The following is an 18,548-nucleotide window of genomic DNA, read 5'->3' on the forward strand; positions in this document are numbered from 1 at the left end:
TCAGGTCCTTTCAATGAGAAAATGAAAGGCATGGTAGTTTTTGATGGTTTAACATCAGATTCCTTTGATATTCGAAGTGGAGTGAAGCAGGGCTGTGTCCTCGCACCAACTATATTTGGGGTCTTTTTTGCTGTCATGCTGAAACATGCTTTTGGAACTGCAACAGAGGATATTTATCTCCAGATCAGATCAGACGGAAAACTCTTTAATCTCTCTAGATTGAGAGCAAAGACCAAAGTCCTGCTGACATGCTTGCAGGATTTTATCTTAGCTGACGATGCTGCCATTACTGCTCACTCTGCCGAAGATCTTCAACAACCTATGGATGGTTTTAGCAAGGCCTGCCAAGATTTTGGACAAACAATCAGCCTGAAAAAAACGCAAGTCATGGGTCAGGACATGGATTCACATCCCTGTATTACACTCTCTGCACAAGAACAGGAGGTCATCCATGACTTTGTGTATCTTGGCTCAACTATCTCCGACACTCTCTCTTTAGACACTGAGCTGAATTAACATATTGGTAAAGCAGCCACCACATTTTCCAGACTTACAAAGAAAGTATAGCTTAATAAGAAGGTGCCGAAACATACAAAGATTCAGGTCTATAGAGCCTGTGTCTTGAGCACACTCTTGTACTGCAGCGAGTCTTGGACCCTTTATGCATGGCAGGAGAGAAAGTTAAACACCTTTCATATGCGCTGCCTCTGACATATTCTTGGCATCACCTGGCATGACAAAGTTCCAAATAGCGCAGTATTGGAACGTGCTGGAATTTTTAGCATGTATATATTATTGAAACAGTGATGTTTATGCTGGCTTGGGCATGTTGTGAGGATGGCTGATGGTTGGATTCCGAAAGACCTCCTGTATGGAGAATTAGTGCAGGGAAAGCGTCCTAGAGGGAGACCACAGCTGGGAGGATAAGGATATCTGCAAGAAAAATCTAAAGGCCTTGGGAATGGAATCAACAGCTGATTGACCTCTGATCGTTCAGCTTGGAGGCTAAAGAAGCAGCATGGCCTTCTTCAATTCGAGGAGACACTCGCTCAGCAGGCTGAGGCAAAGAGGCAGTCCCAGAACCAGCAAAATCCGGGGGCTGGACAGGAGACAGACTGTATCTGTCCTCAGTGTGGAAGGGATTGCCGCTCTTGAATTGGTCTTTTTAGCCACACTAGATGCTGTTTTAGGACCTCTTTTCAGAGCACGATACCATAGTTTGTTGAGACTGAAGGATGTTAATGATGATGATGAGAGCAAGAAAAGTGTGGGATCTAAGACCAGGGGTGGGCTTCAAATTTTTTAGCAAGGGGCTCTCTGCCCTAATGACTGAAGGTGGACATAGCTGGGTGGTCATATGACCTTGTGGGTGTGGCCAACTCAATGCCATCCTGCCCAGTCACATGACCCCTAGCCACGCAAACCCAGTTTTGTTGCTCCTGGTGTTTTCTGTGGGAAATGAGTCTCTCTCTCTCTCTCTCTCTCTCTCTCTCTCTCTCTCTCTCTCTCTCTCTCTCTCTCTCTCTCTCTCTCTCCCTCTCTCTCTCTCCTTGTCTGTCTCTCTCTCTCCATGTCTGTCTCTCTCTGTCTCTCTCTCCTTACCTCTGTTTTTCTCTTTTTCCATCCCCCCTCTCTTTTTTCTTTTTCTTTCTTCCTTTCTTTCCCCCTTCTCTTTCATTTATTTTCTTCTCCCTCATTCTGTCCCTCCAGCTCTCTCATTGCTCTCCTTCTCCCCTTTCTCTCTCTCATTTGTTTCTCTCTTTCCTCTCATTCTCTTTATCTGAGCCATCCAGGGGAAGGAAAGGTTTTATCAGTGCAGGAGCGTCACTTGAGCATGCCCCTCACTGCCCATCTATGCCTGTTCATGGCAGAGCAACTTCTCCCTCACCAGGGGGACCATTAAAATCAGTGTTTATTCCTTTGCTAAAGCTGCCTTTCCCTTCTTCACATGGCTTTGCCCAGCAGCCAAGAGGGTAAGGGAGAAGAGGGCAGCGGGGGCTGCTAGCATTGTCTGTGGAACTAGCAAGAGCAGCAGAGCACACAGAAATGCAGCCACTGTCTTCCTCTCCCTCTCAGCTGCTAGGTGAAGCCATGTGAAGAAGGGGGTGGCAGCTTTAGCAAAGGAATAAAAATTGATTTTAATGGTTTCCCTTGGCTAATATCCAGTGATGGAGAAGTTGCTTGATATCCCTCCATCAGGGACCCCAAGGCCAACTGGCAGAGCCTGATCTTTCCACAGAGGAAGGGAAGGTTTTATCAGTGCAGGAGCATCGCTCAGGCATGCCCCTCACTGCCCATTTCTGCCCATTTGTGGCAGAGCAACTTCTTCAGATGGGTGCGAGTTTCAGCCTGAAGCGGTGGGAAGCAAAGGCTCCTTACGCACAAACGTGGTGCAAAGGCAGATACAGGGCCGCTTTCCTCCTGCACTAAGGTTCTGGCAACTGGGGCCGAGTGGGGCCAGCCAGGAGTGGGATTTGGGGGCTCGCCAAGCCCCACAGAATCTTAGCTAGGGGCTCACTCAAGCCCCTGTGAGCCCTCAGCAGCCCACCACTGCCTAAGATGGTGCCTTGTGGAACACCACTGATAACTGATGCAGGATTAGACAGCAAGTTCCCTATTTTGACTTTCTGCAGTCTATTAGACAGGAAAGAAACAATCTACTTATGCAAAGGACCAGAAATGCCATAAGAGTTTAATTTCAATAGCAGTTTATTATGTACTACTGTATCAAAAGCCTTACAAAAAACTATTGCATCCACAGTTTTGCCTTGATCAAGACATGTAATCCAGATGTTTTTACAGTGCAAAAGTTGTAGATTACAGGATGAGTTTTTTCTAAAGCCAAACTGTTTGTCGGATAGCAAGTTGTTTGTCTCTAAGTGGTGAACAATGGATAGGTTTATAATTGATTCATAACTTTGCATGTAACACATCACAAAGAGATTCATCTATAATTTTCAATTGAACTAGGGTCACCCTTTTTAAAAATTGATATAACTATAGCTGATGACCAATAGATCAGGCAGAGAACTAGTTCGAAATGATACTTCGAAAATTGTAAAACAAAGGTTCAGCTAGGACGGTAGCAAGCTTTTTCAAGAAAAAAGCACATAAACCATCTGGTCCTGTGAATAGCAATGGTTTTAGAGTACATAATGCTAATTCAACATTATCTACTATAAATTTAATATTCAGCAATTTGCTACAACTATTTGTGATTCAACTTGCAAATGAGGGACTGCAACCATTGCTATTCACAAAAACTGAAATAAAAATGAATTGAAAAGATTGGCCTGACCAACATTGTCATTACAATCAACCCCATTTTGCCCTTTTAAGGGTGGAATCACTTGCGAGTCTTTAAGTTTCGAGTTAACAAAGTTGTAAAAGGCTTGCCTAGAATTTGAGTTTAACAGTTTTTCTTCCTGTTTGCAGAAGTAATTGGTGCAATTTCATTTGATGACACAAGGCTTTGTAGCAACTTTTGAAGTAGGCAATGTAACATGTCTTGTTGTTCCACCAAAGATTTTTTTAGATTATAATTTTCTTATTGCCTTGGATAATTTATGCTTTATAACTTTTTTTGTTTTTCTTTGTACATATAAATTTATAGTTCGATTAATTTCAAGCAAAAAAATGTTATAAAAATCTTTTACATTTTTACAAATTGAAAAAAATGGTGCCAATTTAAAGATGCAAAATCAGCAGCTATTAAATCATAGTTTGCCATTTTAAAATTATAATTCGAAGAACAGTCATTAAGATTCAGTTCAGGAGGATGAAGATTAATGCAAAAGTCAATCATATTATGATCACTGTTAGAAAAGAGTTCTTTAACATGTAAGCCATAAATTAAATGTATGCTATTACAGAGAATTAGATCTAGACAATTATTGGGCCTAGCATTGTCAACAACTAACTGCTCCAGCCCCAAGGTTGTAACAGCATTTTAAAAAGTTACTTGTATTGGTTCATTTGTTGATTTGTTTAAGGCCTAATTAATTAATGGCAAATTAAAATCACCAAGTAGAACAAAGGAATTTGGCCAAGGAGTTGCCCAGGTTAATAGTTCAATTAACTTATTCATATGGCCAAGATCATAATCAGGAGCTCTGTAACATAACAAGAAGTGAATTGTAGTATTTAGAGTCAGATCGCAAACAATGGACTCTGGGAAAGCAAGCTCAGGAATAGCATTAATCTTTTTCAATCCTAGGGACTTTTTGTAAAAATTGCAATACTACCACTTCTATGATTTTCACGATCAGACCAAGAAATGTGATAATCATTTGTGGTTTAGAAAAAAAACTGTCTAGAAATATATCTATATATCTGCAAATCAACCATCTTTCTCTTAAAACTAGAGTTATGGAACCTTTCCCAACAATTAGTGCACCCATTACCCTTATACTGAAAAATATAAATACTCTGGAAGAATTGTCCCTTAATGCAACAATGCTAGTTTTTTTTTAATTGGTTTTTAAAACAAACATAAACAAACAAAACATAAAAACATCAAGCCATCTTCCATATATATACATACAGCTAGTTTTTATAGTGCTGTTTCTATTCACTTCCAGGATGGGGAGGGAAGAGAAGGAAATAATATGTATGTACAGGTTTTTGAAGAGGAGAGGGAGTTGCTTTCTCAAAGATTTAAGTGAAGCACCTTTTTGAAGCTCCACAAAATAGCATCATGCTTCTAACAAGTAAATCGGCTTTACCAAATCAGAAGCTACTGTGTGAATGCTTCTGTTTGCTACCAAATCGGGTGATGACCAGAATTTTCTGACAGTTTTGCTTCTGGTTGCGAACAGATCTTCAGGTGGCAACCAAGCAAACTCAAAAATCGCTGCTGCTATTTATCCTGCCAAGGCGATTTCCCCTTCGGCGCCATTTTTTTTGGTTTTTTGTTTGGTCTGCGCATGCGCAGATGGTCGTGCTTCTGGTCATGACCAAATCGGGTTGCGACCATAGTCCTGGAACAGATTACAGTCGTGACCCGAGGTTCTACTGTATATGTTTTAGATTTGGATTATTTTTATTGCCTCTGTTTTGGTTATAAAGTTATGGATTCAATGGCCCTATTGAAATTTCAGATCATGCTTCTGAGACTCTAATTTTGAAGTAGCTCATGCTAGATGGATACTTAAACATTTCTTTTTTTTTCAGACATTCTTGTTTATAAAATACAGTTATACCCCCATCCCCACAAATTCCTTGTTTTAAATTAATGGGGATACAACTAACACTTTAACAATTTGGAATGTATTTAAGGAACTGATTAGTGGACCATTGTTGGTTTTGCTCTCCCCAACCCATCTAGAGTTATCTAGACGTAGATACTCTAAGTTAGAATAAATAGTTCAGGACTTTTATTGTATGCCAGAGACATCATGGACAGATCAAATCATGCAAAGTTTAAATTTGGACTTTTGCATTCAGAACAATTTAAATAATTTTTGAAATGTATTAATGCAAAAGTATTGGTAATCTGGGGGGAAAAACCCAGAATGGCAATAGTCTACTATTTAAAACAATAGAAAGAAAGAAAGAAAGAAAGAAAGAAAGAAAGAAAGAAAGAAAGAAAGAAAGAAAGAAAGAAAGAAAGAAGGAAGGAAGGAAGGAAGGAAGGAAGGAAGGAAGGAAGGAAAGAAAGAAAGAAAGAAAGAAAGAAAGAAAGAAAGAAAGAAAGAAAGAAAGAAAGAAAGAAAGAAAGAAAGAAAAAGAAAGAAAGAAAGAAAGAAAGAAGCATTATCTGAAATCCAGATTAATAATGAATATTTATGTAATTGTTAGAAGGTCCAGTTCCAACCCAGGAGAAAGGCACTGGAAATAAAATGGAGGCTAGAGGCTGATTGGAAAGAAAGGTTTATTGATGAAGCAGAACTACCAACCAATATGCGATTCTGGGACAGATGACCAACTAGCTGAGTGATAGGAAGGGTTCTTATATGGTTCTGTGTTTTTTTAAGTTTGGAATTTGAGCAATATGGGCACTGTGTTTCTAAAGAGAGTGTTGGGCAATTCCCATTGTGGCTGATGGCTTATCTCCTGTGCTGGATTTTGGGTGAGGGGATACTTGTTATAATCCCATTACTCATCTTTTGTTAGCTGTCAAAATTTGCTACAGTATAAATGGTTTCAAAATATCCTGTCTTGAATGGACTTCTGCCGGCAGTATTTGCTTTGCTTATGAATGGAGCCATCTAGATAGTTGGCATCCTCTTTCAGTATGTTTGTTATCTTTCAATAAGCTTGTTATCTCCTTAAGTGCCGGCATTTGCTATTGTGAAAGACCAGGGAATGCTTTCTGTCTCCAAGAATATGTTTGTCCATTATTCCTTTGGGAAACTATGATATTCTGCTCCAAAATATTTCTTTCTTCTAGGAGGGGGACTTCCCACATAACAACACATAATATATTAACCACTTTTGATATGACTGATATATTCAGTTCAATGGTGGGATTCAATTTTTTTTACTACCGGTTCTGTGGGCGTGGCTTGGTGGGCATGGCAGGGGAAGGATACTGTAAAATCTCCAGTCAGAGGTGGTACTTTCCAGGTCTATGAACTATTCAAAATTTCTGCTACCAGATCTCCAGACTGGTCAGAACCTGCTGAATACCATCTCTGATTCAGTTATTTATATCCATTAGAAATATTCATAATAAAAAATGAAATTATTCATTTCCTACGACATACTGAAATGGAAGCCATTTCTCAGAAATGTAACAATACAGGTGTAACCATTGTTATTTTAAGGGATTATAGAGATATTGGAATATATGAAATCAGGGGAAACTCCCAGACATTATAATTTCCTGTTGAATGGTGTATATTCAGGGATGTCAAACTAGATTTCTTCAAGGGCTGGATAAGGATTGTAGTTCTCCTCCGCAGGCCAGTAGTATCTTACCTAACTACTAATAGTAATACTGCTGAATCAAGTCAACAAACAATGGAAACTGACAGGATTATGGCAGGGAAACACATCAATCACCCATCTAGGGATGGGATTAACCTCTTCCCTTCAAGAAGGACAAGATGACAAACATTTTCATTATAAAGAGTATTAAGTAACACTTCTGTGATCAGCTGAGATTCCCTGGAGTTCCCCAAGACCTTTTATAGCTGCTGCAGTGTTGGCTATTTCTTATTTCTTCCGGGAGGGAAAGATACAGGAGGGGACAATGATGCAGCTTGGCTGTTTTAAGTTTTCTGCATTGTTTTAGTGGTTCCTGGCACTGTCCTTTTGGGGTGTACTTCCCTCACTCTTTTTGAAAGCCTCTAGTGATGGAGCATCACAAGTTCTGAAGTCAAGTTATTCCCTTGATTGATTGGTCTCACCCTTAGGAAATTTCTCCTATTCCTAGCTTGCTTCTCTTTTTGGTTAGTTTCCATCCATTGTTTCTTGTTGTTCCTGTTGGTGCTTTGAAAATAGATTCACTCCCTCATTTTTGTAGGAGCCCCTCAAATTTCCTGACAGAATAATTAATCAGTGGAACATGTTGCCTCCAGAAGTTGTAAATGCTCCAACACCTGAAGTTTTAAAGAAGAGATTGGATAACCATTTGTCTGAAGCGGTATAGGGTTTCCTGTCTAAGCAGGGGGTTGGACTAGAAGACCTCCAAGGTCCTTTCCAGCTCTGTTATTCTATTCTATTCTAAATATTGGAACAGTGCTATTTTATTGTGAATTGGACTCAGGAGAAATTTCCTAAGGGTCCTAAGACTCCAATCAAGTTGGCCACGGCCACCTGTCACATGACCACCCAGACACACTCACCCAGTCCTTAGGGCAGAGAACCAGTTGTTAAATTATTTGAATCCCACCACTAGTCCAGACCACCCAGCCATTCAAAGGTTGGTCTATGTTGAAAAAAATCAGATAGTGGGCCAGTGTAAGCTCTTGATGAACATTTGGACACAATGTGATGGATATTTTGTCAAGGAAAACCACAGTCACACTGAGGGGTAGAGACAAGACTCCACTTAAACAATGAGTCTTGGCAGAAACCATGTTGGGTACGGATGCTGTTCAGAGTTGATCAGTGCTGGCAAGGAAGGTTAGCACCAGGGATAGGATTCAACTGGTGTTACTACTGGTTCAGTGACTACGGGCAGACTTGGAGCTCTCCTTGGATATATAGGATTTAGAGGTGCCAGGGTAGCCTCTACTGTTTATCAGATGATACATTCTAAGAGTTGTATAATAATTTACATGATGTAATTCTTTTCTATCACTTTCAGAGATAATATAAGTTGTAACCCTGTGAATTTCAAGCTCTTTTGCACTTTTCTGGAGAAGGGCCTAATTATCACTGCAGTTGTACATGCAATAAAAAAAATGTTGCATCTCTCTCTAATTGGTTTGCTTTCTTGTCTAGTAGGCATTTTCCCACAATATATTAAAAGTAATGGAAATCATTTTCCTGTGGTTAATCAGTTAATATATAGGAAGTGGACTCTGCCATAGCATGGGAATAACGGTAGGAAGAAGAATCAGTTAATATAGAGACTGTTCATTTAATGACAACAATTGAGACCAGCAACTTGGTTGTTAATTAAAATAGTTGCTAAGTGAAATTGCAACAGTGCTTAAGATCTTAGTTCAGCTTTCTTTTGCCTCTGATGATTTGTCATAAATTCATTTTTTATCAACATTGTAACTGAACAGTCAGTAAATGAAATAGTTGTTAAACAAGGACCAACTGTATATTATTGCTACAATAATAATATAAATGGGATGGATAGCTGGCATATAGATGAATGAATGAGGATTGCTGTGTGAAAAAGAAGAAAGATGAAGGCAAAGGACATACTTGTGAAGCACATAAAAATAAGTTACGGGAGGCTTTATAGTAGGTAATCTTCCAATTCCATCCTATTTTTTCTTTTTATTGATTGTTTTTCTCCTCTAATTTGATCTCATTAGGAAATCAGCATATGCTCCAAATGCCAATGTCAGAAATATCTCAACAAATAAAATTCTAGTAACTTATATTTTGTTTTTATTTAAACCGTTTTTTTCTGTATGCACTGTATTACTTGAAACTTCTTAAATGTTTATTTTAAATGAAACACTAAACCATTTGATGCCACTTGATGGCAGTAAAGTCTTGTAGCATTTTTGTAAAAACTAAAAACAACTTCGTGTTGTAGCCTCCTAATAGATCTGCTTTATAACAAAGAATGGAACATTAATAAATAGAAAATCAATATTTTATTATATTTAAACGTTTACATATTAACATAGTCACTTTAACCAAGAAGCAAAAGTTTTGTTTGGCATGATCTGTCTTTAATAAACACATGCTGGCTCTAGTAATCACTTTGTTCCTTTCTAGGTGCTCACAAATTCACTGCTTGATTATCTTTTCCAAGATTTTCGCAGTTATTGATGTTGATTGGTCTGTAGTTTCCTAGATCTTCTTTTTTCTCCCTTTTTGAAGGTTGGAATCATATTAGTTTTTTTTCCAGTCCTCTAGCAGTGTAAACCATGGTCCTAAAATCCAAAGTTGTCTCAATGGCACCATCTCTTGAGTAGGCAGTTTTCCTCTAGAATCATCCATTCCTTCATTGGGTGTTGATCTTCCATTGGAAATATGGATGAAAATACTACCTATGTTCCTAAACTCTTTTGCCTTCCTGCCTAACTGCTCATAATCCTTTGATATTTTTTTCAGGGTCTTTTTTGTTGTATTGTTTGTCCCAACATGAAAGAGATAGTAATCAGTTGGCTTGATTGATTGGGTAAGCCATCTGATCTTTTGCACCTGACAGACAACATACTTCACTAGATTGCTCAGTCTACAAATTGCTGATAGTGTTTGTTTGAGAAGTGAGTAGCCAATCACTACCATGCCCTTTTCTCTTTGGGGAATCTAGAGGACTCCTCTTCTCTGTGACAGTTGATGAAGAAAGGGTCTGCCTATTTTATTCCAGGGGGAAGATATGAAATCGATTATATATTTTTGTCCTGTTCTATCATCTATCTATCTATCTATCTATCTATCTATCTATCTATCTATCTATCTATCTATCTATCTATCTACCTACCTACCTACCTACCTATCATCTATCTTTATATTCTATCTCTATCTCTATCTATCATCTATCAATATATTCTATAGCTTATCATCTATACATACATACATACATACATACATACACTATATCTATTTATCTATCATCTATCTATCAATCATGTATTATCTCTATCTATCATCTATCTATCATCTATTATATCTATCTGTCTATCTATCTATCTATCTATCTATCTATCTATCTATCTATCTATTATCTACCTATCTATCATCTATCTAATCAGTTTTTTTAGCTGCTATCTTAATATTTTTCCCATCTCTGCAGAATTTCCTACCTTTCTGCATTCAGGAAGCTGATATGTACTCAATAGAGGTCCACCACTGTTGCTACATAGCAGTATTTGAAGTATTGATAATCTAGTACAAAGGTGGACTACCTTCAAGTTGATTAGATTTATGCACTTTGTTTCCTAAAATCCCAAGTTCAGTCAACAAGAATCAACCAGTACAATAGTCAATAAACAATCCTAGAATTATAGAGCAGATATATTTCAATTCAGGAATTATTTTTCAATGTTACATCAACTTTTTATACAAAAATCAATTTTCAGCTACCTCAGAGTTTAGTTGTTAATAATTTTCACATTTAAAAATTTAAATTGAATTTTGTGTTCTATGTTTTAATTGTTGTTAACTGCCTTTAATATCAACTGAATATAAAAGTGGAGAATCAATCAAATAAATATTTTTTATTTATAAAGCATCCTACTTTAGTTGGAAAAAGAAAATACATGTTATTCTATTCAGAAAAATGTGGGCAAAAAACTTGCCTGTGATGGACAACAGCAAGATACCTCTGTAGTATCTAATTTGCTTCCCCTGTTTTTATAGAAGTCACAATAAGCATATTACTAAAGCCTTCAGGCATCTTCTCCATATTATTTTCCAAATATTTTCTTTGGAAATATTTTCCAAAGTGTCTTGGGATGCTTGCAAGGTGTTTGTCTCTAGTGCTTTATAGATAGGATTTATTGTTGCTGTTGTTGTTTTCTAAGCTTGCCCTCTAGGATACTATTCTTGAATACTGGACTTCCCCTGTTCAATGCTTTATTTGTTTTCACTACAGCTGTTTGAACAGTTTGAATATACACAATTGTATCATAGCATTTATATGTTATTTATATGTTATAGCAAAGGATTGTGGTAGTTGTTCCAGTATAATCCAGAATAAATATATATAACTGTCAGCACTTATATTTCCACTATGTTATTATTTATCACCATTCAGGGAATAGACCTGTTACGTGAAGTTCATTAGATTCAGTCAAATAAGGGATGAAAGTCTTTGAAACTCTAGTGCAATGTGAGCAGTGCAGTGTAACTGTGAATCTAGGTGATCAGCATGTAGTTTATCTATGGAATAGCTGAGAAAATATTTATAGCAATAACTTTATAGGCTGATAAGGATAAGGGAGAGTGTGCTCAAGAGGAGAGCGACCAGTGGGACTCTGTGCTGGGGCACTCCTTGCCAGCATGCCAACTTGCCAGTCTGCTTTTCTGCTGGTGCAAAAGCTTGGTGAGTGAGTGAGTGCAGGAGATCTAGGGTTGGGTTGGCCCAGATACCAGTAGTAGCAGGATCCACCGATGGGGAGCAGAGAAGGAGATGGGGGAAAGGAAAAGTTTATTTTTTAATGTGAATATACATGACTACACATAAAATGAATGTAATAATTTTGTAATTTCTGGCCTATATTTGAACCTAAATATTCAGGGGTTTCCTTAAGCCAGAATACTATTTTAGGGGTTCCACCAGGCTCAGAAGACTGATTTAAAGTCTTATACAGTTTGAAATGTCATACTTGGCCAACTGATCCAAAGATTGGATATATAAATGATTTGTTAGACATATGTTGATACCAGAATGATAAAGTTTCCCTGGTCACATGGTGTTTATTTTTGGGATTTGTGATCATTAATGACTAACAGATGGATTGCTATGCAAAATAATATTTTTTGTTAAATTGAATATTCACCAAAGAACAGGTTGAACTCCTTGATATGAAACATGTCTTAATAATGTTAATCCCATTGCATTCAAAAATTTTACTGCACTTTAAACATTATTACTTAGAAATAACAACCCTTAAGCAAGCTTGGATAGCTTCAAAATAGAGCCTTATGAGTGGTATAATTAAAACACATCATTTTTGCTATACTGATCCACTTTTGCCTCACACTTTTCTATAAATTTTGCCATATAAGTTTAAGGAATGGAAGGAAATGTATTTTTAAAACATGTTTCTAACTCTTTAAATTATCTTGGGTTGTATTCTGAGCAACAGGAAATATACAGAAAAAGTAAAGGACAAAGTTGGCAGAAGCTATTATAACATGGAAAACTATATTAGCATCCCTTCTAACAAATGGATTATAAATAAAACACTGGAATTTTTATTTATAATAAAAATCAACTTAGCAAGGTAACTCACTAACATTTTCTTCACTAAATTTCCTCTTCCCTGTCCAAGTAAATGTTATTTAGTTGGAAGTGACTGAATATTAAATGCTTCCAGTTTTGTTTTCCCAAAATGGTTCAGTTAAGAATTGCAATTCAAAGCTTTCTGGAGGGTATCAGATTAGGAGAAGGTCACTGAAAGATCATGATAAACTATATAATTATTCTAAGAAGGTGAACAATTGTACTTTTATTTCACATTTTATATGATAGCGATATTGGTGCAAACAATTCTTACTTTCTCAGTCTGCATGGCATGTCTTTTTCCAGGGTTCATGAATTAAGGAAGATCATGGAGAACCCTTCACCCAAGAAACCTCTCCATTTTGGCAATACAGTTGTTAAAGAGTTATGTATTTGAGTACTCTAATCCCTGGAAAAGATGATGCAGCAATTCTCCTTGAATAATACCACACACTCAAAACAAAACAAAAGATTGGCCAAATTAGCAAAGCTGTTTGGAGAGTTGAACATTCAGTGTAATCAAGGAGGTACCACAATGCAGCATTTTAAGTATGGGAATAATAAAACAAAATTATTTTGTTAGTTGCAGATGAATACTTCAGTCTATTCATCTTCTTGTATAACATATGAACAGTGTTTATAATATAATGGGACATGGTCATGAAATAATATGAGAAGGAATAGTGTTGATGCCTCCAGCAGAAAAACAAATCCCTACTCAACAGAATTTACCAGAGCAGCATGACTGTTTGTAAGAAAAATATCTTGGATCTCATGTCAGACTATATTCATGAACTGGAATAGAGCTTAGTAACAAAATCAGCCAATGAGAGCTGAGTTGAGGGCTGAAACTTAAAGAGAGAATCTGGGTGTGGTTTATCTCTGTTCTGTACTAAGCTCCAAAGTGAAAGAGAAACTAACTTGCTTGCTTGCTGAAAACTAGAGCTCTGCTCTGAACCTGAAAAATGTCTGGTTCTGTTCGAGTTTGCTCCATGTTGGAGAAATCTACAACTGGCATTGTAAAATTTATTTAATATGTTTATAAAGAGGTTAAATGAAGCATCAGCCATCTGTGTTTATTTTTCTGGCACTGAATTTACGCTGCAAAACTCTGAACATCTCATACATTAATATAAAGTTACTTGTCATTATTTCAGATTCCTGTATGGAAAGCAATCCAATTTCGATAGTAAGTAACTCGTGTATAGACTCCAGGTTTATTTGGCTTAGCACATTCATCTCCCCAGCTCACTATGCCAACAAGGTACCATATACCTCTGGAATCAGATGTAACCAATGGTCCACCAGAATCACCCTAAAAGGGATGGAAGATCACTTTAGAAAGACCAGGAGAAAAATCTATAGTGTATAGAATCATATGATAAATAGATCTGTTTTATCAAACATGATACCATCTAAAATTATTTCCCTTGACATAAGAGCTTTTTAGAGGGAGATATAATAGGCTCATCTGAAGACCATTCTCTCCCTCCTGCCTCCTAAGCCTTCATAGCTAGACTTACTTCCAACTTTAAGGGTTTTAAAATACAAATTAATATAGAAATGGAATAAAATAAATAAAGCAATAAAAATAAAGATCACATATTTCCCACCCTTTCCCATCCTTAGCTTCCCCATTCCTTTCCCCCAGATTTTCCACCATAACCCTGGAACTGCAAAAAAAAAAAAAATGGCCATCCACATTTTGTATCTCCTAGATCACCTCTTTTTAAAAATATTTTTTAAAATTCTGCCTTTATTTTTTATGAATTACTCAAGGTAGCTAATATACATAATACTTTTTTGTTCTATTTTCTCCTGTGAAGTAGATTGGGCTAAGTCACGATAACTGGCTCAAAATCACCCAGATGGCTTTCATGCCTAAGGCAGGACTAGAACTCATAATTTCCTATTTTCTTGGTCAGCATCTTAAATACTACACCAAACTGGGTTTTTAAAAAAATCTAAATCTCTGTTACTTAGTTATAGAAAAGGCGGTGTATAAATAAGTGGATTTTGCTCCAGCACAAAAAAAACTCTCAAATTATACTATATGTAGGAACCCTTTGCTGATTTCTAGTAGGTATACTATTATACCTACCTGACAAGCGTCACTTCCTCCTTCCAGGTATCCAGCACAAAGCATTCCAGATGAAATGGCTCCATTATACACTGCTCTTCTGTTGCAAATTTCATTACCTATAATTTTCACTTCTGTTTGTCGAAGTTCACGAACACTGGGACCTGATTTTCAAATAATAATGGAGTATTTTACCCATGAAAATTCATTATCAGGTTATAAAGTAGCACAACCACAAAGTACATATGATCTGTGATTTCATCCATAGTATCAGAAATCCTCAGAAATGGATAGATTGACATTGAAAATTAAACAGAAAGAAGATGTAGAATATTATCAAACATGGAATCTATTTTACCAATGGTTGTAAAAAAGGGATGGAGATTAAGAATGTAAATTTGTATTATTAAGCACATTAAATACCCAGACAACACAATGTTTTTAAGCACTAAGAAATGTATTTTATAGAAAATCAATTAAAAAACAGGAGAAGAAATCCTTTAAATTCTATTCCTTTAAAAGATAAAGATATTTCTGTGATAATTTAGCCTTCTACAATACATTATTGAAACTCAGAACATGGTACAAGCAGTCACTTTCCTATCCTCCAGTTGACTAATAGGAAAGAAAAAAATCATCTCGCAGAAATAGTATCACTCTTATTCATTCTCTGGGCAGGGGATAACAAAATTGCCTCACACTACGTAAGAAGAGGAAACATGTAAATTATGTATATAATTTGCAGTACATATATTTGAAAGCAGTTGTCAGGTAACACTCCCCCCCTCCCAAAAAAAAAAAATCTAAATAGGAATCCTTGAAAGCACCTAAGTTCTTTGGTTAAACTGAAATTCCTTGAAAGCTCCGAACTTTTCCTTGGTCACTCAACTCTCAGGTTTACGGCTATCTTGCTTTAAGGCTAGGTAGACAGGAAATTTGTTCATTCAGATTAGAATGAACAAAATAAATCCTTTGCATATTTCAGAGAAGTTTCTAATACAATTGAACATGACTGTTAGGAAATATTGATCTCTCTAGTTACCTCTGGATAAAGAAAATTTTTTGAATGAGCTAATCTGAAAGGAAATATAATAATTGTGGTAGTTATTTCTTAACCTGTGATTTTTAAAAAATATCTCTGTCCCATCTCTCCCAACCTTTGCAACATTTATGCAGCTTTTCTGCAGGTTTATATTTAGTTTTCTTACAGATGTACATGCATATGAATTTATATAATCTGCCAAAAAGAAGGCAAACAGAATATCTGGATGGCAACTCATCAGTCAAAAGGCTTAATTACATATTGTCAAAAAGTTCCAATTCTGTTATTCTGTGTTCTAAGTAACACTGTCAGGTAGCTCCATCAGGTCTAGAACCTCAGAATGAAACATTAATTTCCACAATTGAACATTTATGTATTTATTGCTTATTTTTTACAAACAATTCAAGGTAGCAAAGATGCAACACACCTTCCTCACCCTGTTTTCTCTACAACACTTCTGTGAGGTAAAAGTGCAACTGGCCCTTCTGAGAGAAGGGGGAGGGAGGAGGGGGGGCAGTTGCACAAGTGGCCCAAAATCACTCAGCTGGTTGCCATTACTATGAAGGACTTGAGCTCAAGGTGTCCTGTTTTCTAATCTGGTGCCTTAATCACTAGACCAAATTGCCATGATATCAAGTGTTTCTCTTTCTGAAATCTTTATGGATACATCTAGTTGGGAAGGGAGGTAAGCCCACCTATTAGTGTAATTTGATGTCTCTATAACCTAGGACCAACTCTGCTGTGGTTAACAAATGATCAAAGAATGATTATTCACACAAGCCAACTAGCCTCAAATAGGGAGCTACTAACCATCATCTTTAAGAGCACCAAATCCTGTAACAGCACAAGTGGTATTCTCTGGAAAAATATATGAAGCTTCTGGAAGACAAACACGATGTACAGCAGTTGTAAATTCCACTGGGGATGAAATCTGTACAACAGCAATATCAAATTCATGGTTCATGACATTATTAGCATAATGCTCATGAATGATGATCTGGCGAAGATTCCTTCTCATGGTTGGAGGGCTTAGACGAGCCCCAAAACTACTTGTCCAACTTCTGACATCTCGGACTCTGAAAGACATTAGAGAGTACAGTTTATACAATAAGCACTCTATTTGCATTTTCATTTATAGTAAACAAAACTTCACAATGGTTTCTTGCTAACTGTTTTACATTTTTTCCTGCATTCTCACCACTATCAAATTTCAAGATTAAAAATAAATTCAATTTATAAAATGAAGTGTTTAGGAATAACAGCAGATGTAAACAGAGATAAAGAGCTAAACTCCCCTTTCCCTTGTACAATTTTAAACATATGAGACAAATTGTGTTAGTGGTATCATCTGTGCATAAATGAAGTGGGGAAATTTTGTTGCTTAAATGTGTTGTTTTAAATGTAATCTTAGAGGTATGGGGAAATATTTACTTACCCTCTAAAACAATGAGCAGCAGTCACAAGCCAGTTACTGCTGATCAATGTTGCTCCACAACGGTGAACACCATTCAACTGGAGACTAGCTTGCCAAGGCCATTCTCCTTCTCCTGCAATGGTTCCTCCATAGATTCTCTCCACAGATCTGTCTAGTCGTGTCCCACAGCCTGCTCCAAACCACAAAAAAGAATTCTTATCTAGTATTAGTACATTTATACTATTAAATTATCAGTCTTATGGAAGTGGAGACACAAATAATAGAAAGTAATTAGGAGATAGAGGAAGAGGAGGAGCCATTTGGAAGAGCAAACAGAAAAATAGAACAAATGGAACAACAAATAAAATGCAATGAGAAAAAGGAAATAAAATTAAAAATGATAATAATTGATGTAATAAACCAAGGGGAGAGTATTTTAAAGGAGATACAAAAGGGAGTAGAATTCCAGGGACAACTTTTTGGGAGAAAGATAGGGGTAAGAGTACACAATTTGAAAATGAGACAATGGAATTTAATAGAAAAGGAAGGAATGACTAAGAGAAATGGTTAAAAAAAAACATTAGCTAAATATGAAAATTTAAAAGAGGAACATGGGAGACAAGCTAAGAAGCGATCAATTAAAACTTTAGTGAGAGTGAGAGACAATGGCTAAAATATTATGATTACATATAAATGTGTGTACTATTATTTAGATATATGATTGTTAACTGTAATAAACATGAAAATGATATTTTATTGTAGAAAAATCTGATGGATACAAAAATAACATGGTGAAATATAGTATAAGATGAAAATAACTAATTATTAAAATTGTATAATTTGTTAAATGTAAATAAGATGAACATGAACTTGTTTGTATTAAAAGGTGACTAGAAAGGGATTAATTCAATATGTGTATTAATATTAAACTATAGTAGCTAAAAGGGAAAAAAAGATTATGATTCCACATAAATATGTGAAGATGATGAATTATAGCATAAGATAAAAGTAAGGATATTACTATTAGAATTGCGTAATTTGCTGACGTAAATAAGATGAATATCACGTTGTTTGTATTAAAATATGACTGGAAAGGGATTTTGCTTGAAATATAATAGTGACACAACTGAGAATTAAAAGGGGTTAAATAATATGAAACTATGAATGAATATTAGAATTATATAATTTGTTAAACATTCCAAATATGACTATTAATATAGTACCCACAACAAAAGAAGTGATGTTAAGAATATAGAGATTGACATAAAAATAAAATATGCCCAACCCCAAAAAAGAATGTTAGTTCATTTCTTTCCAGAGAACAGAACACTATTAAACAAGATCTAGGGTTTTGGTTAAAAAATCATAGTTTATTAGAACATAATTTCTAATGTTAAAAAATAAACATAAGCACTCTTCTTTGAAAATATGGAGAATGGCCTAATTTTATTCATGTTGACCTGGAAGACATTCTCACTAAAGA

The 18,548-nt window shown here is 36.2% G+C and overlaps 1 protein-coding gene across 7 annotated transcripts in view; it reads right to left on the minus strand.

Annotated features, from left to right (window-relative positions):
- Positions 1 to 12,478: 12,478 nt before the first annotated feature.
- TMPRSS11E (transmembrane serine protease 11E) overlaps positions 12,479 to 18,548 on the minus strand; it is a 41,968-nt gene continuing 35,898 nt past the window's right edge. For 5 of the 7 annotated variants that reach the window (XM_087947658.1, XM_087947659.1, XM_087947661.1 and 2 more), the window contains 4 exons: positions 17,087 to 17,258; positions 16,462 to 16,727; positions 14,631 to 14,773; positions 12,479 to 13,844 (listed from right to left, as the gene is read on the minus strand). In XM_087947658.1, the coding sequence (XP_087803784.1) occupies positions 13,683 to 13,844; positions 14,631 to 14,773; positions 16,462 to 16,727; positions 17,087 to 17,258 (743 nt within the window). In that variant the 3' untranslated portion in view covers positions 12,479 to 13,682. The remainder of the gene's footprint in view (positions 13,845 to 14,630; positions 14,774 to 16,461; positions 16,728 to 17,086; positions 17,259 to 18,548) is intronic. The other 2 variants (XM_026686520.2, XM_026686522.2) reach the window with 1 other exon arrangement.

The sequence above is a fragment of the Notechis scutatus genome, chromosome Z (assembly GCF_049901735.1).
Source record: "Notechis scutatus isolate UNSWTSFEM ecotype Mainland chromosome Z, rNotScu1.2, whole genome shotgun sequence".
Classification (NCBI taxonomy): Eukaryota; Metazoa; Chordata; class Lepidosauria; order Squamata; family Elapidae; genus Notechis; species Notechis scutatus.